At 39.0% G+C, this 26,498-nt stretch overlaps 2 protein-coding genes across 2 annotated transcripts; one reads left to right on the top strand and one right to left on the bottom strand.

Moving 5' to 3' along the window:
- Positions 1-13: 13 nt before the first annotated feature.
- Positions 14-9,838, top strand: LOC139968628 (uncharacterized). Its single transcript, XM_071972817.1, has 4 exons — positions 14-253; positions 1,270-4,857; positions 5,775-5,867; positions 6,919-9,838. Exons 1-4 carry the CDS (start codon positions 149-151, stop codon positions 7,081-7,083), a joined length of 3,951 nt encoding a protein of 1,316 aa, XP_071828918.1. The 5' UTR covers positions 14-148; the 3' UTR covers positions 7,084-9,838.
- LOC139968629 (uncharacterized) lies at positions 7,113-25,901 on the bottom strand. Its single transcript, XM_071972818.1, has 6 exons — positions 25,763-25,901; positions 24,779-25,037; positions 21,092-21,220; positions 18,364-18,496; positions 14,679-16,128; positions 7,113-13,455 (listed from the first exon to the last, which is right to left on the bottom strand). Exons 2-6 carry the CDS (start codon positions 25,011-25,013, stop codon positions 13,369-13,371), a joined length of 2,034 nt encoding a protein of 677 aa, XP_071828919.1. The 5' UTR covers positions 25,014-25,037; positions 25,763-25,901; the 3' UTR covers positions 7,113-13,368.
- Between the last annotated feature and the right edge of the window lie 597 nt (positions 25,902-26,498).

Below are 26,498 nucleotides of genomic sequence, written 5' to 3'. Positions count from 1 at the left end.
ATTTTCACGACACGTACTGTGGGGGTGAGTGAGAACGAAAACTGAAAAGCCTGCGTAGCGGACTGCTTGTATACTTCATTTCATTACCATTGGCTGACATTAGTGTGAACAACTACTAAGCAGCCCACGCTGGAATTTCTGGACAACCATGGATTCATCAAAATTTACCAACTTAATTCCCTCATTTATGAAGTTTCTAAAAGAAAACAAGTATTCCAAAACAGTTGAAGTGTTTCAAGAGGAAAGTGGACTGGTAAGTGTGAAGGATGTTGAATTTATCGCCTAAATTTTCTGTCGCGTTTCGTCTTGCGCAACACTATGTAGCAAATCTAGTACCAACGATAGGGGCAGTATAATAATGCACGTGGATCCATAGTTAAATGTAGGATTGTGTACACTATTGTAACTGCATGGTGTGTAACTGCATGGTGCTGAGGAGGTACAGCCTTCACTGGCATACCAAATCTGGATGGTCATGTTGCTATGATGAGAAATCCCCCTGCCTTTCACAAAGATATTATTATGAATGTATAAATTGAGGATTGTTGAAGATCTTGCCCTTTGTTGCAGATGGAAATTAAGCACTCGGTCACACTAGTTAAATTTACCCCAGCCTACTGTACAGTAGGTCCTACAACTATGAAGTACTACAAGGCTACAGTGGGCTAGGATAGCATAAGTAAAGCTACTGAATACATTTAATGTCGAGCGTGGTGCATTTTCTATTTGCCAAAGCTAAAATTCTACTCGCCAATGGTGAGTTGGCGACCCTATTGTCGAGGCCTGCTTGTGACCCTAATGCTTGTCACTGTCACATGTAAACAATGCATTAGTATTAGGTGCACTCCCGTGCACTGATTCTTAATTAGAGCCTTAAAATTGATCACTTGTGATTGTATGCTTGTGTGGCGAAATCAAAATTATGCAGGGCATATGTGTGGGAAATACATAGCCTACCTTAAACTAATGTTAGGCCTAATTTGGAAATAAGATAAATCCTATGTGAATCTGTGCAATGTACCAAGTGTTACTAATTGCTGTACACATTAAATATCATTAATTCTCTGCCATAAAAATTGTCAAGTAGCATTTGACTTTTTGAACAGTGCTATACGACAGAGCTTATACTGTTTGGAAAACTGAGAAATTAGGCTGTTGGGATTCTCATTCAGGCAACCATGTGATGAAGAAATGGACAATGTTCCAGTTCAGCAAGTAATTCCAAATTACCTTTTCATTCAATCATATTATTCTCTTCTCTCATTACAGAAGAATGATGGTGCTAAACCTGGCACAGGCCTTGGAAGTATTTTCAAGAGATGGCAAAAGCCAAACCAAGGGCAAAAGCGAAAAGGCTCTGCTTTAAATGAGCAGCAGAATACCAAGAAAATTAAGAAAAGTGATGGAGAATCCTCTGATGAAGAGAGCTCAGAAAGTGAAAATGAAAAAGCTGTGAAGAAACAAGTAATGGTAGGGAAGAGAAAAAAAGAATCAAGCTCATCGGATGATTCTGACTCCAGTGATGATGCAACACCTTCAAATAAAACGGGGAAGCCACCCATGAAAAAACAGGTCACATTGTCAGCAAAAGCTGCAACACCAGTCACCGCAAAGAAAGATGAGAGTAGCAGTAGTGATGATTCATCAGATAGTGAAGATGAGAAACCAGCCGCAAAGAAACCAACCCCTGTTAAAGCTGCAACACCAGTCTCAGCCAAGAAACCAGTAGCAGCCAAGAAAGATGAGAGCAGCAGTAGTGATGATTCATCAGATAGTGAAGATGAGAAACCAGCCGCAAAGAAACCAACCCCTGTTAAAGCTGCAACACCAGTCGCAGCCAAAAAGCCAGTAGCAGCCAAGAAAGATGAGAGCAGCAGTAGTGATGATTCATCAGATAGTGAAGATGAGAAACCAGCTGCAAAGAAACCAACCCCTGTAAAAGCTGCAACACCAGTCTCAGCCAAGAAACCAGTAGCAGCCAAGAAAGATGAGAGCAGCAGTAGTGATGATTCATCGGATAGTGAAGATGAGAAACCAGCCACAAAGAAACCAGCCCCTGTTAAAGCTGCAACACCAGTCTCAGCCAAGAAACCAGTAGCAGCCAAGAAAGATGAGAGCAGCAGTAGTGATGATTCATCGGATAGTGAAGATGAGAAACCAGCCACAAAGAAACCAACCCCTGTTAAAGCTGCAACACCGGTCGCAGCCAAAAAACCAGTAGCAACCAAGAAAGATGAGAGCAGCAGTAGTGATGATTCATCAGATAGTGAAGATGACAAACCAGCCACAAAGAAACCAGCCCCTGTTAAAGCTGCAACACCGGTCGCAGTCAAAAAACCAGTAGCAGCCAAGAAAGATGAGAGTAGCAGTAGTGATGATTCATCAGATAGTGAAGATGAGAAACCAGCCGCAAAGAAACCAACCCCTGTAAAAGCTGCAACACCGGTCGCAGCCAAAAAACCAGTAGCAGCCAAGAAAGATGAGAGCAGCAGTAGTGATGATTCATCAGATAGTGAAGATGAGAAACCAGCCGCAAAGAAACCAGCCCCTGTTAAAGCTGCTACACCGGTCGCAGCCAAAAAACCAGTAGCAGCCAAGAAAGATGAGAGCAGCAGTAGTGATGATTCATCAGATAGTGAAGATGAGAAACCAGCCGCAAAGAAACCAGCCCCTGTTAAAGCTGCTACACCGGTCGCAGCCAAAAAACCAGTAGCAGCCAAGAAAGATGAGAGCAGCAGTAGTGATGATTCATCAGATAGTGAAGATGAGAAACCAGCCGCAAAGAAACCAGCCCCTGTTAAAGCTGCAACACCGGTCTCAGCCAAGAAACCAGTAGCAGCCAAGAAAGATGAGAGCAGCAGTAGTGATGATTCATCAGATAGTGAAGATGAGAAACCAGCCGCAAAGAAACCAGCCCCTGTTAAAGCTGCAACACCGGTCTCAGCCAAGAAACCAGTAGCAGCCAAGAAAGATGAGAGCAGCAGTAGTGATGATTCATCAGATAGTGAAGATGAGAAACCAGCCGCAAAGAAACCAGCCCCTGTTAAAGCTGCAACACCAGTCGCAGCCAAGAAACCAGTAGCAGCCAAGAAAGATGAGAGCAGCAGTAGTGATGATTCATCGGATAGTGAAGATGAGAAACCAGCCGCAAAGAAACCAACCCCTGTTAAAGCTGCAACACCAGTCTCAGCCAAGAAACCAGTAGCAGCCAAGAAAGATGAGAGCAGCAGTAGTGATGATTCATCAGATAGTGAAGATGAGAAACCAGCCGCAAAGAAACCAGCCCCTGTTAAAGCTGCAACACCAGTCTCAGCCAAGAAACCAGTAGCAGCCAAGAAAGATGAGAGCAGCAGTAGTGATGATTCATCAGATAGTGAAGATGAGAAACCAGCCGCAAAGAAACCAACCCCTGTTAAAGCTGCAACACCAGTTGCAGCCAAAAAACCAGTAGCAGCCAAGAAAGATGAGAGCAGCAGTAGTGATGATTCATCAGATAGTGAAGATGAGAAACCAGCCGCAAAGAAACCAACCCCTGTTAAAGCTGCAACACTAGTTGCAGCCAAAAAACCAGTAGCAGCCAAGAAAGATGAGAGCAGCAGTAGTGATGATTCATCGGATAGTGAAGATGAGAAACCAGCCGCAAAGAAACCAACCCCTGTTAAAGCTGCAACACCGGTCGCAGCCAAAAAACCAGTAGCAGCCAAGAAAGATGAGAGCAGCAGTAGTGATGATTCATCGGATAGTGAAGATGAGAAACCAGCCGCAAAGAAACCGACCCCTGTAAAAGCTGCAACACCGGTCGCAGCCAAAAAACCAGTAGCAGCCAAGAAAGATGAGAGCAGCAGTAGTGATGATTCATCGGATAGTGAAGATGAGAAACCAGCCGCAAAGAAACCGACCCCTGTTAAAGCTGCAACACCGGTCGCAGCCAAGAAACCAGTAGCAGCCAAGAAAGATGAGAGCAGCAGTAGTGATGATTCATCGGATAGTGAAGATGAGAAACCAGCCGCAAAGAAACCGACCCCTGTTAAAGCTGCAACACCAGTCGCAGCCAAGAAACCAGTAGCAGCCAAGAAAGATGAGAGCAGCAGTAGTGATGATTCATCAGATAGTGAAGATGAGAAACCAGCCGCAAAGAAACCAGCCCCTGTTAAAGCTGCAACACCAGTCGCAGCCAAGAAACCAGTAGCAGCCAAGAAAGATGAGAGCAGCAGTAGTGATGATTCATCAGATAGTGAAGATGAGAAACCAGCCGCAAAGAAACCAACCCCTGTTAAAGCTGCAACACCGGTCGCAGCCAAGAAACCAGTAGCAGCCAAGAAAGATGAGAGCAGCAGTAGTGATGATTCATCAGATAGTGAAGATGAGAAACCAGCCGCAAAGAAACCAACACCTGTTAAAGCTGCAACACCAGTCTCAGCCAAGAAACCAGTAGCAGCCAAGAAAGATGAGAGCAGCAGTAGTGATGATTCATCAGATAGTGAAGATGAGAAACCAGCCGCAAAGAAACCAACACCTGTTAAAGCTGCAACACCAGTCGCAGCCAAAAAACCAGTAGCAGCCAAGAAAGATGAGAGTAGCAGTAGTGATGATTCATCAGATAGTGAAGATGAGAAACCAGCCGCAAAGAAACCAGCCCCTGTTAAAGCTGCAACACCAGTAGCAGCCAAGAAAGATGAGAGTAGCAGTAGTGATGATTCTTCAGATGGTGAAGATGAGAAACCAAAACCAGTGGCTTCTAGCACCCCTGCTGCATCAGAAACAGCAAACTTGACAAATGGAATCAAGGAAATCTCACCTGAGGAAGCAGATGATAATCAAGAAACACCATCCAAGCCAAAAAAGTACAAGAAAAAGGTATGTCTTGAAAATACCTGATTTCAATTAATTAATGAGAAATATTTTATGAATATACTGTAAAGTAAAATCTATTCACCTACTCACTGCAGTCTGAAAAGGTGAAATTGATGAGTATTTTTCCTTTCTCTCATTATGATTTTTGTATCTTTCTTTCTTTATCATTTTCTTAAATTTCAATTTTTTTTTTAGAGAAAAGGACATTCTATATTAATAGTGATATATGCTCTTTACCTTCTAAAATCAGTAAGCTTAAAAATGTTCACCAGCTTGCAAACAACTCTCTTTTTTTTGGGCATCTGAAATGTGCCTTGCCTCACTTTACAGTATATCATATCAAGATATCAATATCAGGAATATTTTACCGGTATCAATCATATCTCAAACCGTCCACCTGCTGCTGTACTGTACAATTGCAAAGACGTATAGTAGGTTTGTACTGTAGGTTTACACAGTAAGCAATAACAGCATTTGATGAGAGACAAAATTCACAACCTTTAAATAATTTGAACTCTTAGATATTCCCTGTATGTTGATCTGATATGTAATGTCATACTTCACATGACTCTTGTCAGATATGTGAAATATCATGAAACAGAATGTCATTTGATTTTGACATGAAATGCCCATTGTCTATGTGGCAGGAGTCGAACATACTGTACATAGAGGCACACACTATAAGAATCAAGCTTCTCTGGTAATAACACATTTTATAGCAAACTTTCTGGCAATTTACTCGTCAGTATATACCTATTTTGTATGCTATTCATAATTTTGTAAATATGATACAGTAGCACCAAGCTGTGCTTCTTATTGTTTCACTCTTAGCCTCTTTAATCTGTTTTACTTTGTATTTAATTGCCTGGTCATGAAAGTTTTAACAAAATAGGGTTTTTTTCTTTTCAATTTTCTCATAGAATGGTGAAGTGAAGAATGAACCTTTTCGGCGAGTACGAGAAGAAGATCATGAATTAGAAAACAAATTCAGCAATAATTCATTTGAAGCAAAGGTAATAGTTATAATAGATGCGTATAATGAATTTTCCAGGTGGTCAAAATCAATACTTTTGTTTTATGAAGACTTTGCCCTATTCAGCATCTTGTGTCAGTGATTCTCGTGTTGGGTTTCAATAATATTTTGTCTTCAAATCGTCTGATTTTTGCGCCCAATATGATCATCTTTTGATCCAGATATCTGGCATACCATGTGAATGTCAATATACCTAAAGAACCCTTTTTGTGACTTTTTTCCCTGGAAAGATTTGATTTTGATTCATGATACTATTTAAGTTGTAACAGCAGTTCGTTGCCAGTCCACGTTTCATTTCAGATATCACGAAAAGTGTTAAAAATTATCAAATGACCAATTTGCTATTTGTATAGTGTAAAATTCAGCTTTAGTAAAGGGCAACACAATTTCTGAACTGAATTGAGTATATTTGCATGAGATGTCCCTATACTGTAGAAAGATGCAAGTACACACTGTTCAAAGTCATTTGCGTGCAACCTATTGGTCCACAACTTTATAAATCACCTGAAAATGACCAGACACTTAGACAGTCTGCTGTAATTATTATCCATGACAATCCAGTAGTTATACCTTGATCATTGTGAACAGTCTGTCCATTTTGCCAGGGGTGTAGCCAATATGAAGCACTGTAGGCCCGGACCTACACTTTTTTTGGCCAAGTTATCTTTTTTTTAAACACTCATAATTCTATATTAATATTTTAACTTGTTTGTTTTTTGGGGTTTAAAGTGATAATTGAATGAGGTGTTCAAGTTAGAAAGAGGCCAGGGAACCAGGATGAACACTCGGGAAGGGCGGTTTCCGGCCATCTGGGGGTTTGTGAAACCAAAACTTTTCTTGTTTGCTCCGCGCCAACCAATGGTGGTGCTCTGCTCAGATAGGCGTGCCTACAACTTTGAAAATCCTGGCTACGCCCCTGGTTGGAGTTGTATAAAACTGTTCAGGTTTATTATAATGCGCTCATATCAATTGAACCTTATTTCATTTTACACCACACTTTCAATCCGTTCTCTATCTTTCTCCAACCTCAGAGAGGAGCCAGAGGTTCATGGGGTGAAAGAGCTAACCAGGATCTGAGGGTGGTGAGAGGAAAAGCTTTCAGACACGAGAAGACCAAAAAGAAGCGCGGCAGCTACAAAGGTGGTTTCATCGACACATCTGTGAACTCCATCAAATTTGACAGCGATGGTAATTGACATTTATAGAGAAAGAACTTTAAGAAGAGAACGACCCGATACCTGAAGTCTGACACAGTCGTGGGTGTCAGTTCTCGGCAGAAAATAACAAGATCATCGTCAGAGGAGAACATGACAGTTAACTTGACCTAATGAGGGACTTTGAAATGAGAAGAAGACCAAAGTAAGGAGGTCAAAGTTCAAGTTACGGGCATTTTTATAGTACTGTGCCTGTTCGAAAGTTTGTGGTGGATTGTACAAACGACAAACCGTGCAAGACTGTAGTTATGACATGTCGAGAAAATGACAGTAGGCCTGTTCCAATTATTGTATTTGTTGCTGAAACACAATGCAAACTACGAATACAAGCAGAATATTATGGAGACTGCTCCATAGAAGATGCCGATGATTATTGCTGCTCAGTGTCGAGGAAGTATGTGAAGGAAAATTGCTAGAGGGGGATATGGGTAGATATGGGTGTTATTTATCACCATTTCTCAGCATTCTACTAGGGATGAAATTGCTACTGTAAATAACCAACTTCAAAATATCACTGTTCAGTTTTGATGATGCCATTACAAGGTTTTATAATCATTACAAGTTTTAAAGGAAACCACAAGCAGGTATTTTGTTCAGTCCATTGATGACATCACATATTGTTGTATTATGACATCATCCAAATAAAATGAATAAATTTTGATATTTTCTATCTCAACAATGGGGGTCAGACTAAATAACATTTAACAATCTCTTTTATTATATACTTTGTAAATGACAGACTTTGTTTTGCTTTTAACATGAACTTAGCAAACCTGTTTCAGAAGTCATGTGTGAAATTGTTGTCTTTTCCAAATTAGGGAAAGGGCCTCTCTAGTGGTCACTTTCTTTTCAATGAATAATTTATGAAAATATGTAAGGGGGGAGGGGAATGACGGCCAAAATATGACATCTGGTATTCATCAGCCCAGGTACAAGGTCAGTCAAAGCTTTGTAATTACTCTAAAATTTTGTAGTCAGTCACAGAAGAACATGGATGACACCATTGGACAATTGTATATATTGTGGAGAATTGAGAGAAGCAGGTTAAAACTTGCCGTCCTTTTGTTTCAAGTTACTTTCAGCAGCTCTTTTAAGAGAATATTTACCATTTTTTCAACTTGAGAAGTGTTTTTCTATTATGAAAGACAAATTGGTTTGAATATTCATATATGCTAATAAATACTACACCTTGTTAGCGACAGTGAAATGTAATGTCTACATTTATTGCAGCTACTCTTGAGGCAAGATGTCATTGTTTTGTGTCCTAAAACCAGTTAGTTATTTTTAATCTCCTGCAAGTTTTGTCTTTGAGCAGTTTTGATAGAGCCAGCCAAAATTTAGATTCAATAGAAATTGAGAACTATCTGTATGGAGCTCTGGCAGAGTATTACCACTATCCTCACTATGTTATGACAAAACAGTTTGTTCTAAAGGGCTTTATATGCTGCTAAAAGATGGAGTAATCGTAACTTGGAAGCCATTATGGATTATTAATAACTGTTTGAGAAAACATTATAGACATTTTTAAGTCAGTAAATCATGTGTATCAGCTGTTTTATTATAATGGTTTATATTACTATAACAACCATTTATAAAAGTGAGTTTTAGGTGTTTATAGAAAATTAAATCTTGGAGTTGAACTATGCTAGTTTAGTATGTGGGCTGGTTCAGCATGTGCTGGTTCACAGCACATGCAGATTTGTGGTTGTACAAACTTAATATTCCATCTATCTGGGTGCTTAGATACATCAGCTCACTGAGCACATTCACTTTAACTGTGATAAAAAACAAGAGCATAAAAATAACCACTTAAAAGGTGAAAGTATTGATATATCGGTGTGAATCACTAAGTTACTCAGTCTGGTTAAATGTCAGTTTGAATAAATGTCATGCAAACTAAAGAGTGTCAAGCAATAATTGACATAAATGTGATATTAAAGAATTCAGCTAGCATCGTTTTTTTGCTCTCTAATATCTAGCATCGTTGTGGGTAGAATACCTAGTTACGGACATAATTTCATCCTCGATATAAATATTCTAAAGTACAATGAAGTTTGGTATACTGTCAGTAAACTTCGTGATGCTAAGGTTACAAATGTTGTTTTCAGTTGACAATGGTAAATGACAATCTCTCTGATTTTATTCTGTGGTCTAGTTTTATCCTTGAACTTGGTGATTTCGTTGATTGCTTTGATCAGATTTCACCAGAATGAGATAGATATGTGTAAATGTCTTGACTTTAAATGCTCCAAAGATGGTACAATCTCACTAAATTTGAGCTTGTATTAAAGTATTACGGTATAGTGAATTCCAATAAATGGATGAAACAAGTCACGGCAATGTCCTGCAATACAAAATCGATGTTACAATTAAGGTGAAAAGGTTCCCTATTTTTTTTAACTATTGTTCATTATTTTTGGGGGAAAAGAATACTACATGACAATAAATTTAGTGAACCTTGACTATGGGGAGTGGGAGAAGGCAGGAACATGGTTATGGCATTTCTGTAAGGAAACAAAACCAAACAATTTTAAGGAAAGATTAGTGGACTGTAATATATGAGATGTTTTTTGTTATATTGTATTTTGTTTTGGTAGGGGGGGTGTTAATTCCACAACAATGCTAAAATATAAATACTCTGCTATTATCAATTACAAGAGCCATCTGAATAAGTTTTGAAAAAGTTTTGAAGCTTTTTCCCCACAAATTTTAGATTAATAAAGCACAAGAAACTTTTCATGGATTCTTCATCCAAATTATTTGTCTCTGTACATTTTTTTCTCCTATTACTAGATATGGTGTACCACTAGTGTACACAGACTTGAGGCGAGACTCAAAAGTGGGTTCGCGAAACAATTCCATTGCATATCATTAATTTTTCAGAGAAATCTTCTGAAGTTGCCCATGGAAATGATCAAAGTCCATAGATTTATGCATGCTATGTGCTGATTCTAAGGGGTGGTGGGGGAGGGGGGGTCTAATGGGGTTGTGGTTCAGTCCTCATGGAAGACACTTGCATCCCCTATGAGGGTTTCTCCCAGGGATTCAAGGGGTCAACAGGTTATCTCAAATGGTGGAAAACTTGGCCATATTTCTCAAAAATATTTCACAGTATATAATGTATATTACTCTGAACAACTATTTAAAGGTATTTGTTAGCTAACAGTTGGTAAAATGTGTCTATATTTCACATAGGAAGACTGTTCTTTCTGGATATTGAAACATTTTGGTTTAAAATTCTATGCTGTAAAATCCTCATGAGTGAATGACATGGTTTATGCCCACAGGGAATTTCTACACTTAATTCAACAAATTTAACTCACTTCCTCTACATGAGTTATATAGTTACAGTATTTTGAATTCTGAGCAACTTATATAACTGGCTTTATGGTTTTACAATTAATGACAAGTTTACAATCCAAAAATTTCTTAACTACCATTCTGCAAAGAATCTAGGAAATGAACATCAAGAAACTAAAACTTACACGGTTATTCGGTTTTCCATACCAAGAAATTTTTATTAAACATCAATGAATGAAAATCTTAATCTGACATTTACAATCTAGACAAATATTTAACAAAATAATGAAATGTCAAAATACAAGAATAGTTTTCATTTGCAGCAATCTTTATTCAATAATGCCCATACTTAATTAGTTCATTGATCGAGTCAAGATGGTACCTTATATAACCTCCACCTGACCCATTAAACCTAATGAACAGGGAAGGTATTGGACAAGAATCTCTTTACCTATCTCCCCACGACCCCCCTTCTTCCATTATTTACATACCAACAATATATACATGTCTCCCTCTCCATCCCACTCCTCTCCTCACCTCTCCTCCTCCCTGCCTGTCCTCCTCTCACTCTCCTTCCCTCCTCCTCCTTCCCTCGCCCTCCCTCCCCTCTCTCCTTCCTGTCCATCTCTCCCCTCTCCCTCACAACAATCATTTCCATTCCAAGCTACAGCCAAGATGTATTAGACTAAACAAGACTAGCTGTCTTTAAGTGAACTGTTAGACAAATTAACAATCTACCCACACATGCAATGTGACTTCAAGCTTTAAATAACACTTGCATCATGTTGATATATCACTTAAAAATTCATGAGATGAATAAATCAACACATTATGGTATTACCCTACTTGTACAGCATTCTTTTGGATTGGACACACAACCAAACTTCTTTCTGCAAATTTAACTAATTAAAGCAATTTGGCCATTTCTAACATATTCCGCTTAAACCACTCCGAATTATGCACTGCCAGAATTAAGTTTGCCATTGATAGATCATTGCATGCAGCTGAATGAGAAGCCTGTGGAACATGACCAACCAAAAACATCACAGCTATTGATGACAAAATAATCTATTAATATGTATTACATTTATTTACACACCCACACATTGTATACATCCTATGTAAATAACATCTATACACCTTCAATGACTTATGTAACTCAACCATATGTAAATCTATCCGATGTGTCAAATTGAGTTACTTGTTAATACAATATATACAGTTGCCATGTGACCAGATGCCTAAAATTTACAAAAATACCACTTTAAAAAGTTATCTTACAGTACTTTCTGTAAGGCTGTCTTGGTGGAGGGGCAGTTTGGCGAGACAAAAATGTCTGTCATGTTTTGTACGTAGCATAAATACACTCTTTTAACCAAGCATAAAAACATTTCAATGTATCCATTTCACTGAATGTTGTAGTGAGTGATGAGTGGCAAAGGCAGGTAAGCTTTACAACATAGCTACTACAAAGTTCCTGGCCTGTAAAGAAACCTACATCATAGAATTTCACTGCATCTTACTTGTCACAGCATGTCTATCACCACCATCAACTCGCCCCTCCAACTTTAAATGAAAAACTTCCTATTGAATCTACTCCTTGGAAATGAACCAATCAGTGTGTGACAGCCAAGTTGTCTTTTGTACATATATTTTTGCACCATGATTCTGTTGGTCAAGCAGATCCAGGTGCCAAGATGGCCACAGGCAGTCTTTACAGGAGGAATCCGGTCATTACAAGAACCCCACCAACTACGTCAACATCTGCTTCCTCCTCTGTAAACACAGATAACAGTTGACTTAAAATGACTTCCTTACAACTTAGAAAGTCAGTTATTTAATAGCCGACTCTCTGATTCCGAGAAGACTATTTGGGTCAAGATAACAACATCATAAAGAGTTTCCTACACATACGCAAGTATATCTGACATCACAATTGTGTCTGTCTGAAAAGGATGATTATAGAAAAGGTATAAAACAGCTCATTCATTTGAAGCACATATCCTTGTACAAGGTACCTTTGAAATACCATTTTTATTTTTCTCCTGTCAATAAAATATGATAAAATATCCAATGAGCCTCTTATATCAACTATAATATACGTAGCTGGAATATAGTTACCTCCAACTCAACCCCCCCCCCCTTACCACCACCTCTCGACCCCCTGTATCAGTAATCCATAGGACATTTGTGGAGTCACTTAATAAAATAATACAATACTAAAACAAAATTCTTTTTACGGATATGGTGTACCCATTTCATGTCTGTTTCTTGTTATGAGGATAAAATGACATTATTTTGAAAAGAGTTGCTCGTTTGCAAAAGAATTTTAATTCTGATGAGCTAATGTTGAACTTCCAAAAGGAACCAATGAATCTGCAGCAAGCAGAAGATGAACCCTCCTTGAGTGTATGGTCTAGCATGACAGAATCACTTTGTTTATATGAATACGTTCTGTGTTTATTGAGCCTAGTTATTGTTAAGCCTATATATTAAAACATACGGTCATCATAGCCATCTAGTGTAATGTTCAAAGTACTAGAATGAAATTAATTATGAGAATATCTTTAGCTGAAGAACTGACTTGACTTCAGACCTCAATGGATTAATGCAGGGTGGCTGACTATCAAAACTGATTATGAAATTTCACAATGTTCAATGATGAAGTGACTGCGCCTAAAGCCAGCAGCAAGAACTGAGGGGTTCATGATCTGATACCTTTAAATGGGTATATGTTAAAGTTGTTATTTGTTCTTTACCTACACTGGCATTTTGCAGTAGAAGAGCAGTTTGGAAGCAATTCTTTTCTTTATTTTTCTTTAAATGGATGACAGTCTATAGAGTGCTAGATGGTAAATTTATTGTTACAATGTAGTTACACTTATTAAAGACTGGTTGCATTTACTACCACAAAAGATAGTCAAGTATTTCCGTAAATGACAATCTTATAAAACGATGATCGAGAGATTACATGGATCCAAGACGATGCCTCAAACTCTGAAGTTGCTCTTGTAAGAGTTCATTCTCTGTCTCTGCCTGCCGTCTAGCAATGGCCTGTCAGAAAAAGAACAAAATGTGAGAAATATCAACCCTTCACATTTAAACACCAAATGTACATCAAAGAATTCCTAACATCTTTTGTTGCATTGATAATACTTCCATTAATCAAATCGTGTGTAAAAACTAATAACAATTCCCAAGAAGTGGTGAAAATTTTACCATTTTGGATAACAATGTCAGGGTTTATAGCATTTTGTCCCTGATAAAATATAACAGTACTCAGGGATGTGCCCACGCTGGGCGGCACTGGGCGGCCCCGCCCAGCACTAAAAATTACCGCCCAGCACTGTCTTAAAAATCGTGAATCCCGCCCAGCACTATTATCATCTAATATTCAGACATTCCTAATATTATATTCAACATAAATTGGGCCACATGTATCCTCGTTTACCCCCATTTGTCAATTTCACATAAACACAGGTGCGGAGATATGGAGTAGGTGTGGCTTTAATCTGCAGCATGCAGTATCACACTACACTAGCTTTGTATACAACTTGCCCTTGTCAATGTCAGGCTGGCAGTTGTAGGGCGAGTGCACCACGTACGTAAAAATGTCACCCCTCCACTTAGGCCCCTCCCCCAGGATAGCGATCAGTATACCCCGCACTCAGGAAATCCTGGGCACATCCCTGAGTACTGTGTAACTATTAGATACTATACAGGTTCAGTATACTCATTTGCATGGCAGGTTTGCTACACAATCTCTAGATAAAATCCTGCTTCACAATGGTGCTATAGAAATGTTGCTTAGCAACAAGATGAGAGAATTAAAATTATATAAAAGCAAAACTTTATTAATAGGCTGTACTTCAACCCAGAGTGTGTTTTTCATCAGAAATAAGTTAGAATTACCCCAAGAGATTATAACAGACTTTATGGAAGGGATGTCAGGGAATAATAATTTAGTGTAAAATTTTGTGCAGTTTTGATACAGCTTTGATGTACTTTGTTTCTTATCGCATACTATAGTTCCTGTGAACAAAAACTGCGATGCATGCATCTTTGCACTTGTATAGCAATTTGCCCATTTTCCATGGCACTTTGCAATTGACATTACCGAATACATTTATTTGATGGATGTCTCCTAAGAGGAAGACATTTTGAGGAATTCAGTTGAACACCTGTTGAAGTTTGATTATAAGTGACCATTATTTGACTTTTCTAGCATATTTGTCAGGTAATACTGATGGTAGTAGCTATTTTGAATGGCTAATTACCTCCATTGATAATCTATTCTTTAAGATCTCAAGATCCTTCTTCAGCTTCTCTGTAATCTTTTGTTGCTGGGCCAGTTCGTCATCCTTCTCTTCCAGAGACGTCCTCAATGCAAGCACAGTCCCCGCAACGTCTTTGTTTATGTTCATCTCCAGAGGTAGGCTGACTTCGTAACTCTCGTTACAATTCTCGTCTTGGATGGAGTCGCCCGTGAAGCTTCTCGGCACTGGGACCGGGGCGAAAGGTCCGCTGCCTTTCTTCATAATATCGTGAGACGAGGCAAACAGCGCCCTCTTACTCGCGACGGTTTTAGATTCTCTGCCGTTGGGAATGTTCTTGGCATTCTTGAAGTTCATGAATGTTACTCCGGGATCTTTAAGGCAAGCCAACGGTTGTAAGCCGACCTCTAAATTCTGATAAGTGGATATTATCTGACTGTGAATATCCTCTTTCTGCCATTTCTTCTTCTTCTTCCCGTGAAAGAGGATTCCCAGTTCTTTACTATCATCTGACAAGTTTGACGACTTGATAGCCTTTGAGGCGTTTGAAAACGTTCTCTCTCCTACACCAAGCTTTGTCAGCACCGACGGGGTGTCCTTGTACGATATTCCATAGCGTTTGGCTTTTTGATCCGTTCTTGGCTTTGGCTTAGGGGGCACCCTGGTCCTCATGGCCTCTACGATTGACCCTGCCGAGGGGCTACTTCTAGGTAATGCCAAGTCCACATTTTCGTAAATGGGATTCTTGAGCTGATCCACACACTCTGAGTCACAACTGTTTCTCTCGATGACCTCGTTATTTGTGTAATTACTTCCGTCTGGTAAATGGATATTCATGACGTGATTACGTAGTCTCACCTCTGTTTCCTTAGGGAGTGGCAGGTCCTCGCAAGACGGTCTTAGGGTAGACTCCTTGGCTAACCTGTCATGATTAATCAGTTCCTGAGGTTGGTACGAAATCTGCTCATGAAGGACACTGAATGGCGGGAAAATGACGTCGTGATGACGGATCAGGTAATACACCAGCTGCAGACTGAGGGCGGTACTCCCCAACAGATACTGGCCCTCTGCATGCTGCGGTCGCAGAATATGCGGTGCAAAGATGTTGGCTAAATTCCCCAAGCTCATCTTGTTATATATCTGATATCTGTGCACCTCGTGGAGAAACTCGCAGAGATATTTCAAGAGATTGTAATTGACACGAGGAAGTAGGGCTAGCTGCATCATGAGTTGCTTCTGACCATCGGGTTCATTCTCGTGTAACCGTTGCATAGCTGGTATGAAGTAACGGCTATGCCTCCATGGGATAATAGGTTCGGGCAGCAGTGTCAGGTACCGTTTCATCAACGACGCTACTGTGTGGACGCTGGAATTTCGTTGCTCAAAATCTGGTATTTCACCTTTGTCAAATTCATCTTGAAGTCCTTGGACTGTTCCATTTCTACCATTCAATCTGTGAATTAAAGAGAGAAAAAGATCATAAAAATAAATATAAAACAGTGTTCAGGATATCCACCACTGGATCCTAGCAACACTGCAACAGGAATATTTCTGTTTTATTCAGGTTAGGCTTCATTTTGCTATAGAGATATATATGTATTGAAATATATAGCATGAAAGTTACTGTACTTAATGAAAGTATTGTGACATGTAAACATCAAGGAAGTGATACTTAAGCAGTTGTTAAATGTCTGGTAGAGAAAAGACAAAGGAAGGAAAATTAAAGGAAAAATAGTGTTGAATGCAAACACTTTAAACACCTCTTAACAGGCAACCAATGTTTTCCTTTGACAGGATTTTTGTCAAGAACTTGATAAAACTGAGTGTTTTCCATGGCAAAGATGCTATGGCACAACAAGGCATTGATTATTTTGACAAGATGGTTATGAAAATTGTACTTTTATTCACAAAGAGAAAATGCTTAACGATTGTAATAGCATAGAAATGGTTTCCTTTGGAAATGAATATATGGAGGTTTTGCCGCCGCCCTCCCCCCTCCCCCCTCCCTTTACTTCTAAGTTGGAAAGATCAATCCTAATCCCCCTGCCCCTACCTCTTTTTTACCCCTGCTCTTACCCCTTTTACCCCTGCCCTACCCCATTTTTCCCCTGCCCCTTTTTACCCCTTTCAAGAAAGTCAGGACTGCATGCTGGGTAGATATGAATGGTAAAGAGATTTGTCAATACCGACAGAAAAAGCACATCAAGTTGTTTTAATTGTAATTTAATTAGCATAATTACTGCCATTTACCGACCAAGCTTAAGGTGACAAAGAAATGATTCATTTTGGTGGAAAATTAAATAAAGACAATTTAAATGATGATGAGCAGAGTCAATTAGATCTGGCTATGCCTAGACAGGAAAGATATATATATGAAGACCGTCTCCAAACTAATCCATCTAAACATGAAGAGATATTGGACAGTTCTCAACATGCTGGCCTAGTTTTCTTGTCTCTCTTTCACTCGCATATTAAAAAACCATTTCCCAAATGAGTGCTCGTTAGTCTGGTTGAATGACCTGGTGGTCTCCATGTTACCAGGGGTTTGATTCTATTGCTTGGCCAGCGATATTAACCAGTTCTCACAAATTGAATAGAATGAGTCATTCAAGATCCGAGCATCGCCCACTATGATTCAATCACTACCTCATTATGACTAGATCTTAACTCTACACACCCTCTTTTACATGTCTTTCAAGGATCCTTGGACATTCTATCTGCTGAATGTTAAAGATATATATATGATTACATATATGTCATATGTGTTACAGTTGCTATGTATGCCATTGCCACTGTATACTGCAATGATATTTGTTTCCATGGTAACCATTACTTAGACAAAAATCTACATCATCTAATATGCAGATGGAGTGCCCTAAGGGCCTAATATCAAGGGGCACCCAAGGTCAATGGGCCCCAGTGAAAACTTCTAGGTTAGACCAGGGAGTTGTTCCATAACAACTCCCTGGTTAGACTTAACAACTTTCAATTTTGGGGTTGCGTCCAGTTCAAAGGAAGGGAGGGGTGAGGGGGGGGGGGTAGATGAGCATACTGTGTGTTAGGGGCCCAGAGGATCTTACTCTGGCACTGTTTGACAATATAAGCCTCGCGCTCCTAGTATGTTACGTTACCCAACCTAATATATCAAATGTTAATCCAACCAGGTGTCATACATAGCTTTATACCAAGCTTAAAAGTTGCATTCTGCATCGAGCTGTAAACTTCCTGTCACTCTGACCAAGCTATGCATGTATTTTTCACTATATAATTGAATTTATATACTTCCCATTCTTGAGTAAGTTATCTATGTAGTTACAATCACATTTACCACCAAACAAGTACTTAACCATTTAATCCATCATAGAGAATGTTATTTCCCACATACTCAATCTAGTTTCATTTGCAAACCTTGCCAGTAATTTTGTCATTCCAATTGCAATGTTGGACTAAGTATCTGGTCTTTCCTTTTATAATCCACAGTGGTATGAATAAACTGTTGCATATTCAACACAAACTGCAGCCTCCTGCAATTGCAATCATTTTGTTCCCATGGTAACCATTATTGAGCCAATGTCAGTGTATGTGACTAATACAAGTTTATCCATACATATCCCAATATACCTCATCTCATTCATACAGTACGTCTACATTAAGCCTTTAATCTAAATCTTAAAGATAATTGTTTTACCTGAACAATCCCTCCTCTTTCAAACCATGTTTCTGTAAATACTCTGTGCAGATTTCAATGATACTCGGAATTGATCTGGTACTCGTCTCACTCTCATCTGTTATGGTATCTTCTAAGCTCTGCCCAAAGATGCCTGCACGAACAAAAAGGAGAATTACGGGGGTGTGAAACAGATCAACCCAAAGTTGCCTGTCCAAACAAAAGGAGAGTAACAGGGTTGTGAAACAGACCAAGCCAAAGATGCCTGCACGAACAAAAAGGAGAGTAACGGGGGTGTGAAACAGACCAACCCAAAGATGCCTGCACGAACAAAAAGGAGAGTAACGGGGGTGTGAGACAGACCAAGCCAAAGATGCCTGCCCGAACAAAAAGGAGAGAAACGGGGGTGTGAAACAGACCAAGCCAAAGATGCCTGCCCAAACGAATAGGAGTGTAACAAGGGTGTGAAACAGACCAACCCAAAGATGCCTGCCCAAACAAATAGGAGAGTAACAGGGTTTGAAACAGACCAAGGCAGAGAGCCGAATAAGGAAAACTTTAAACTACAGCACAAAAGCAAAAACCTTTCTTACCCAGAGTTTGTCAATTCCCAACATGCATTATATTTTTCACGTTCATTTAAAATCCCCTTGTAACTCCTGTATATCATTTCCAAGCCACAAGCAGGGCTGACAAGAGGAGGAGGGTCAAGGGGCCACAGTCACAAGGCCCGGGGTATATCAGAGTGCCCGGCCAGGAAATATGAGATGAAGAATATTATATTCTCATAACCATAATACACTTAAGGAAAAGACAAAGACTTCAAAGTGGGGCCCGGTAACATTATTGTACCCGGCCGGGCCCTGGTTCTCCATGCCGATTGCCTCAGCAAATGAGAAATAAATGAATAATGATGAAATTCAGTTGGTCCTCATTTGGGGTACTGCTATTTCAAAGAGACTTCACAATAAGGCAAAGAGAGGCATCATTTAATCGTGGTACCAACGTCGATAGGAACTTTTGCACTGACATTGTGAAAATGTTGATATTGGTTCAATACTAATTACGATACTAACGAGAAATCGATATACATTTCATTAGTTAACTATAGCCAAGTTATATATTAAAGCAGCAAAAAAGACCAGGTTAAGACTTTCTGTTTTGGAATTTTGAAAGTGATTAACACTGACATGATAAAATGAGTCTACATGCCAAAACTACCACAATAAAATAGAATCATTAATTGCTTCCGGAATGACAATCATGAGGTGACAACATCCCAAAATGTTTCTCAGTTTGAACAACTGCAGACATATTTTGAGAAATTAAAAAATTAAAGCTTTGAGCCTTGTACTCATACAAAGGGTAATTCAACTTGTATGTATACACATTCATGCTGTAGTACTTGCTATAGCAAGTACTACAGCATGAATGTATAGATACAGCACACATTCAGAGGATTGCCAAATGTGTGTTATTTAAGTTTTCAGTATTGTGGCCATTTTGGCTTATCTAGCAATTCTTGAGTCGGGATAGAATCCTCAGTCAAAGTTTAATTGATTAGTGACCTTATTAATGACAATAACTACCCGATGAAATAAACCTCAAGAAATTGTATAAGGAATTCCAGTCATTTCAATTCATCTGACCAAGTAAACAAATCCCACGTAACCAAATTAAAGATGTCACCTGTTGTTGACCAGGTGGGAATCGGGTATAGAGTTAGGTGTCATAGAAGTGCATTCACATCTGTCTAATTGAAGACATCCACCCCCAACTCGACACATGCTTCCATCAGTAGGAAATTGCATAAAGAAGGAGTTCAAATACTTTGGCATCGGACAATAAACCCAAACAAGTCAACAATCTGCACTGTTATCATTCAATGTGTACGCATCCAAAGAGCAAAAGAACTGGGAAAAGGTTTCACCTCAATTCTAGAGTTAAGCTGTGAACTTTTCTTTTTTGCCCTCTTGTTTTCTTCTTAATTTGTGTTTGTGTCAGGGGGTGGGATGGGGGGGGGTGCGAGGAGGTGGTACTGTATTGAGCAATAATATATTGTAAAATAAAGCAAGACATTTTACCTTATTGTTTGGGATGCTTCAATATGAAACACCCATAATAATGTAGGTAATTTGATTGGTTGGTCAAGCTTTGGTCTCAAATAATGAAGTGATAAGTATAAACATTTTGAAATTTTGCATATAAGTTACAAGTGTTTTTGAATGCTGATATGAAAATGTTTCTGAGTGACAACATTTCGGGAATGGATCCATTTACTCCCTTATCAACCTTCACATGGTATATTTCAATTGGCAGCAAAAATATATAAGATTTTGTCTTTAATGTGATCTATATTACAACCTTGCTTGGAGTAATAAATTGATTTGATCAAGTTCTTGACCAAACACAAACAACTGCTTCTATACTAGACTGACGGATATATATGTCAACAGAGCAATTTTCACACTCAAGGAAGGTTTACGTAAGGTTTTGCATTCCATTTGAGGTAAATTTCCATCAATAAGGTGTCTCTCACTTCTGTGAAGTACTCAAAACCTCAGCTGTATTTTCTGAAGACTTAAAATCATGTTTAAACTATTTTAGGCAGGAGATTATGACATGGCAGGAGAGAGTTCTTGCAAACATAATCAGCTGGTTTAATGAGCTACATCTTTGCTACCTAGCTCCTGTCGTTCTTGTGTATCATCACCCCTCCCCCCCCCCCCGGTTCCTTTTGGTTACTTACCACCTCTCACTTTGCGTACTTCTCTCTCCCACAAGTCCAGTTCTGCTTGCTTAGGGGAACACAGTGGATAAGGCTTCCCATGTCTTTGGCTGTCTTCATTCGAATCATGGTGTGAGGATTTTTGTTTCACTGAAAAATATCAACAGAAAGATCCATGTCAAATATCCAGATTAGAAGAGAGCCTGAATGACAAGGCTGGAAGTTAGAGGCCGTTAGAGCCAATGTTCCCCCCCCCCCCACACTTTCTTATTGCCCTTGGTAACAGCCATCTAAAACAGAACTGACATTTAACAATGCATTGGACCATATAATGCTTTGACACAAAACATAGCGAGACTCAGATAGTCTTAGTTTGCATAGCAAGAGCAGTTCAGGTCAATATTACGACAGAAGCTTGAGTTACAGAAAACAGCAACGAGGTAAACAAAGTTTTATCGAGTGAATTATTAAAAATTGCCTGCATGCAAACAAGTTACTGAACAATAAATACATCTTGTTCAAAGTTACAACTCCTGCTGATGTCAAACTTATAAGGTTTGTCCTCAGGTCTTACCACCTCAACCTTACTGATTGGATATCCCCTCCACACCACCAATCCCATCCCCCCCCCCGCCCACTGCAGTCTGAGAAGTAGATCCAGGTAAAGTTTTTGTATGGGTGGATCCCTGCCTGCACTAAGACATATCAAGCAACACGTATAGCTTCATGTTATCATTATAATGTGATGACACGTTACTTTATACATGTCATCACTGTACAGACCATGAACCATGAACCTTGTCAAATAGTTGTCATCATGTCATTACGATTCGAGTCACCCCTGAACTCTTCGGGGATTTTCCTTGTATCCGAAAAAGGGTGACTGCATCCGATATAATCCCAAATAGGTGTCATCGCATACTATATATGCATTTCATCGGAAACGAACATCCTCGAAGGAACAACACGATCGTGACATACTCATTTCGCTACGGATTCTATTGAGGGCTTAATAACATGAGTGTATCCTTGATGTACAGTACAGGAATGAGTAATCTAGCCAGAAATTAAGCCAGGTGGCTTTGTGATTCCTTGCCATACAACTTGCTTAAAATTCCACATAACTATCTGACTAATGTAGACTTGTAGAGCAAGTGATTTAAATTTGTCCTAGAATTAAGTGAGGACCAGAAAATATTAGAGATTTCCGGCTCTGATTTGTAGCACTCCCTTGTGGGCATCAACCATTTCATTCACTGGTAAGGATTTTAGAATTTGTAGAATTGTTCCAAAATGTTCAAAAATCCGGAAAGAAAAGACTTCCAATGTGAAATATAGACACATAGATGTATGAATGAAAGGACATTTTCTTTTACCAATGTTGAGCTAGCAAATAATAATTGTTATTAAGCTCTACATGACATTTTTTATACACTTTGAAATATTTTTACAACCTACTGCCAAAGCAAAAGTCATCTGGTATAAATCACAGAGAAAATGACCAATTTTGAGACCAATTGACATAACCTGTTGATCCCTTGAGCCAATTTTTGCACCATTTGAGATAACCTGTTGACCAAGACCTTGAAGTTCAGAGGGTGAAAACTGATAAGAGCCAGAGAGTGTCATTTAAGCAAGACTATCATATCTTTGATGCAGATTACATTCCTGGATTAATGTATATAGTTTGTTGAAGACCTTTAGAGCCCCATCACAAAATGAAACTGAACTGAATTTGACCGAACTATGTTCACCAAAAGAAAATCAAAGCATTGGAGAATTCACAGGGTGATTGTAAAGTTTTTGAGTTGTAATGTTCAAAAGGTTTTCAGACTTAAGCACTTATTTACCTCATGTGACCATTTTCTTGTACCAATTTCAAATATGACTCTTGTACTCACCAAGCTGGATCTACATACTAAGTATTAAGTTCAAAAAAGATGTACTTCTAGAGTTTTCATGTTTACAACATTTTCAGACTTTGACTGCAAATATCCATTGAACTTCTCAGAAAAGCTGCTGCCAACCCGCCCCCCCCCCCAGCCCCTCCAATCTCTGCCAAGCATTGTTATGTTCACTCATATCAAGACATTGTCCTATTTATGAATATATGTTGTATATGGGGCAGGAACTAATGTAAATTAATCAGAGTTCCTGAGCAGTGTACTTTAAATAGTAATATTGATTTAACTTTAATGATTAAAAAACAAAATCATTAGGGAATATATAAACAAACTACATCCTGGCATTTCCTCTACTCTGATAAATATAGAATCAATATTTATTTATGTTTGAAAAGGTCAGATTCAGATCAGAGCAATAATTTATTCCAAGTTGTCACATTATTCTACTTCAGAGCTTCAAGTTAGGTTTCAGGTGCATTAGACAATACATGGTTCTCCAAATTTCCAAACTACTTCCCCTGTCCCGCTCCACCCCCCTCCCCCCCTAACCACCACCACCACCCAACCCCAAATTTTTGTCTGTAAATCTCTTTTCCCCTTTGCCAATGCTACTGATACATATGATCACTGAATGCCCTACTAGGCTGAATGTACCAAACTGAATTACCCAGTTGATATGGGGGTATATGGATGGTGGGTTGCAAGTAGATTTTGAGGACAAAAACTACTTCCAAGTTCTTATAGACCATCATACAATGGAAAGGAAAACAAAAGATTAGATGTACAGTAACCCCATATGACCTTGTAGCCCGGAAGAGGATATTAAAACACATCTGAAATCTTTCGCAATTTAAAAGTTTGTAAACAAAAAAACTCCCACGGTGCTATGAAACACTCGCTGCTTCAATACTTCACCAGAGATTTCCTGTTTTTGAAGTTATTACTTTGTTTCCCTCTGATTATTAAACAGAATTTTGGGTGTTAACCCACAGTTTTTGAAGTCCTAAGTCGCAGCTCACCACTGTACCCCCCGAAATGTGTCAACTCAGTTTTTTTTTTCCTTGAACAGAAACGCGGTTTAACAACTTAATGGTGTATCATACAAACCAATGAAATTAATTAATTTCTTCCTAGTCACAGGATGTCTGTAGTGAGTAGTGATACACCACTCTAAGCACTTTTAAATTGTCGTGGAAATTAAAACACTGGGTCAACCAATTAAAACTTCAGTGGGTTCCTTGCTATCAAACAGTGTGCAGGTATGTACAGTGTATAGTACTGTATTGGTATTAGTAGTACTGGGTATTTCATACAGAATTTCTAGGGCACTGCTGGAGAACATTTTACATGCCACGGCTGTGGATGTTGTCAGTCAGGGGAGAGAGGGTGAACCTGTACATTACAAGTAAATATCGTGACTTCTCCAAGAAGGCCAAACAAAACCAAAGTTGATGAAATTGTTAGAGATGAAGAAAATATCAATGAGTAAAAAGGCATACCGAATGTTCTTTAACTACACTCTAAAGGGGTATGGTTGCTGCAAGTTTTTCAGGTTTTGAAAGACCTGACCAATGGGACAGTGACATGAGGAATTGACTAGGTGAACTTTTCTACAGTAGCCTTAGCCCAATGTGTCACCAAAGGTCCAACCAATACGTACGTTAAAAGATTTCATATCTCAAAATGACTAACAAAAACCCAACTGAGTCAGCTCTGTGCCTTATGAACAAAGCAGTAATGAGTTAATTCCTGAACACTAAGCTGTCCCATCACAGCAATTACTAAAACATTCAAATTTACTCACCGGGGCGAAGCTCTAAAACAAATCCGAGAGGCTCTTCGGGGTCATGACTGGTACGAGATAAAACTTTACATCCCTTCAAAGGAATGGATCCAGCCAGACGAAAATAATATATCTGATCCCCGGCGAGAACGCACCAGTAAGGCCTCCACTGGCGAAAGGGAAGACGACTCGGTCCTCTGGTGACCAGCCAACCGTTAACAAGAACATCCCCACGGGTGAATGGTATAACCTCCATCGCAGCTCAGGATCTAATAAACACCTGAAAACAGGTCGTAAACAAACAAACGTTTACAAAAAAAGAAATTATGATGAAAGCTTCCTGCAATGTTTTTGAAATAAATTTATGCTGCAGAAGACTCACAGGAAAATCCTAAGCAAATTCAAAGAAAGGTACTTAATTTTAAAGTTAAAATGTCAAAACACTGAATATGAATCTTGTTAATAAATATTCATACTGCATAAAATAACCAAACTTTTGTTGCACATTTCATTTACTCCCCAACGGCCCTATCCCGCTCCCCTCTCCCACCCCCTAACCAAAATAAATTAGACAATCAATCCATGAATTAATCAATCAATTTCTAGATAGATGGTTCTTTCCAAACTATAACTACACACAAACAATGGATGAGCTGAACATGCAATTGTAAGCATAATTAGTGATGTATGTCAGCAGTGGTAGAACCCGAATTTACTAAAAGCCCAACCGCCTGATAAACCACTTTAATTGACTGCAATCAAAATATTCTATAAATGCCCCCGTCTGTCCCCCCTCCCAGCACAGCTGGTCTTAGCCATTGACTCTTTGTTCTGTACTTACACTAAAAATCACACTGAAGAACCATTAAGTTGAATTTTCCTTTGAACGATTACTAAAATTGCAATTAATATGACAAAATCTTGGGCAACTGACGTTGGACTATGCAGTGATACAAAACTGATGTGAATCTTTGACTATCCATAATTCTTAAATGACAGACTTACCAAGTGAATCTTCAGGTTGCTGAGTCATACCATCTCAAGTTGAGAGACTTTTTCTGTCACTGCTCTCTGTCAAAACTATTCTTCCTACAAGAGTCCCAGCAAACTTTATCCATCCTTCCATGAAATCCTTTGTTTATAAATCTGAATATACCGGGAAACGTGAAAACCTCAAAACACTCAGTAACTGCTGGACGAGCCCCTTAACCGCAGAACACGTGCAGGTTTTGTCATGATCGTTGACTTGGTTGAAATGTAGCGTAGCAGATGATCTTACTTGGCTGATGTTGGCTACAGCATCTGCCAACTGAAGCAACAATTAACGGACAGGATGCTTGACTCAGAATACAGAGGGAACTATCAAATGAACCCGGGTAACCATTCCATCCACCAAGGGGTTTCCTTCCTGCCCAGCGACAACTTGTCAATCAGAAAAGGGTAGTAGTTGGATGATGAGTTTACAAAGTAAATTAGTCCAAACCTTGAAAACTCCCTTCGATAACAACAGGGACTTAACTGTACGTAGTAGATTAATTCACTGTTCTCAGTTAACAAACTAAATGTAAACACAGTCAAACAACTACGGTAACAAAGTTTTGTTGCAAACTTAAAACATATTGGCTATCGTGTAGACCATTTGCTATAAATACAGTATTCTTTGTGTATGACTCTTAAAATAACTTCTCATTGGTGTCAAGATTCAAAGGAAAAAAAGCAGAAAATAAAACATTCAAAGGAG

The sequence above is a fragment of the Apostichopus japonicus genome, chromosome 6 (genome assembly GCF_037975245.1).
Source record: "Apostichopus japonicus isolate 1M-3 chromosome 6, ASM3797524v1, whole genome shotgun sequence".
NCBI classification, from domain to species: Eukaryota; Metazoa; Echinodermata; class Holothuroidea; order Aspidochirotida; family Stichopodidae; genus Apostichopus; species Apostichopus japonicus.
Note: the sequence above shows the minus strand (reverse complement) of the source record. Positions and strands in the feature narration are given on the sequence as shown.

Coding starts and splice junctions, on each gene's coding strand:
- LOC139968629 (XM_071972818.1), bottom strand. CDS start 25,013: ATGGAGGTTATACCATTCACCCGTGGGGATGTTCTTGTTAACGGTTGG. Junction 18,497..21,091: donor AGTACGCAAAGTGAGAGGTG/GTAAGTAACCAA, acceptor TTGTTCGTGCAG/GCATCTTTGGGCAGAGCTTA. Junction 16,129..18,363: donor AAAGAGGAGGGATTGTTCAG/GTAAAACAATTA, acceptor TTTAATTCACAG/ATTGAATGGTAGAAATGGAA.
- LOC139968628 (XM_071972817.1), top strand. CDS start 149: ATGGATTCATCAAAATTTACCAACTTAATTCCCTCATTTATGAAGTTT. Junction 4,858..5,774: donor CAAAAAAGTACAAGAAAAAG/GTATGTCTTGAA, acceptor ATTTTCTCATAG/AATGGTGAAGTGAAGAATGA. Junction 5,868..6,918: donor ATAATTCATTTGAAGCAAAG/GTAATAGTTATA, acceptor CTCCAACCTCAG/AGAGGAGCCAGAGGTTCATG.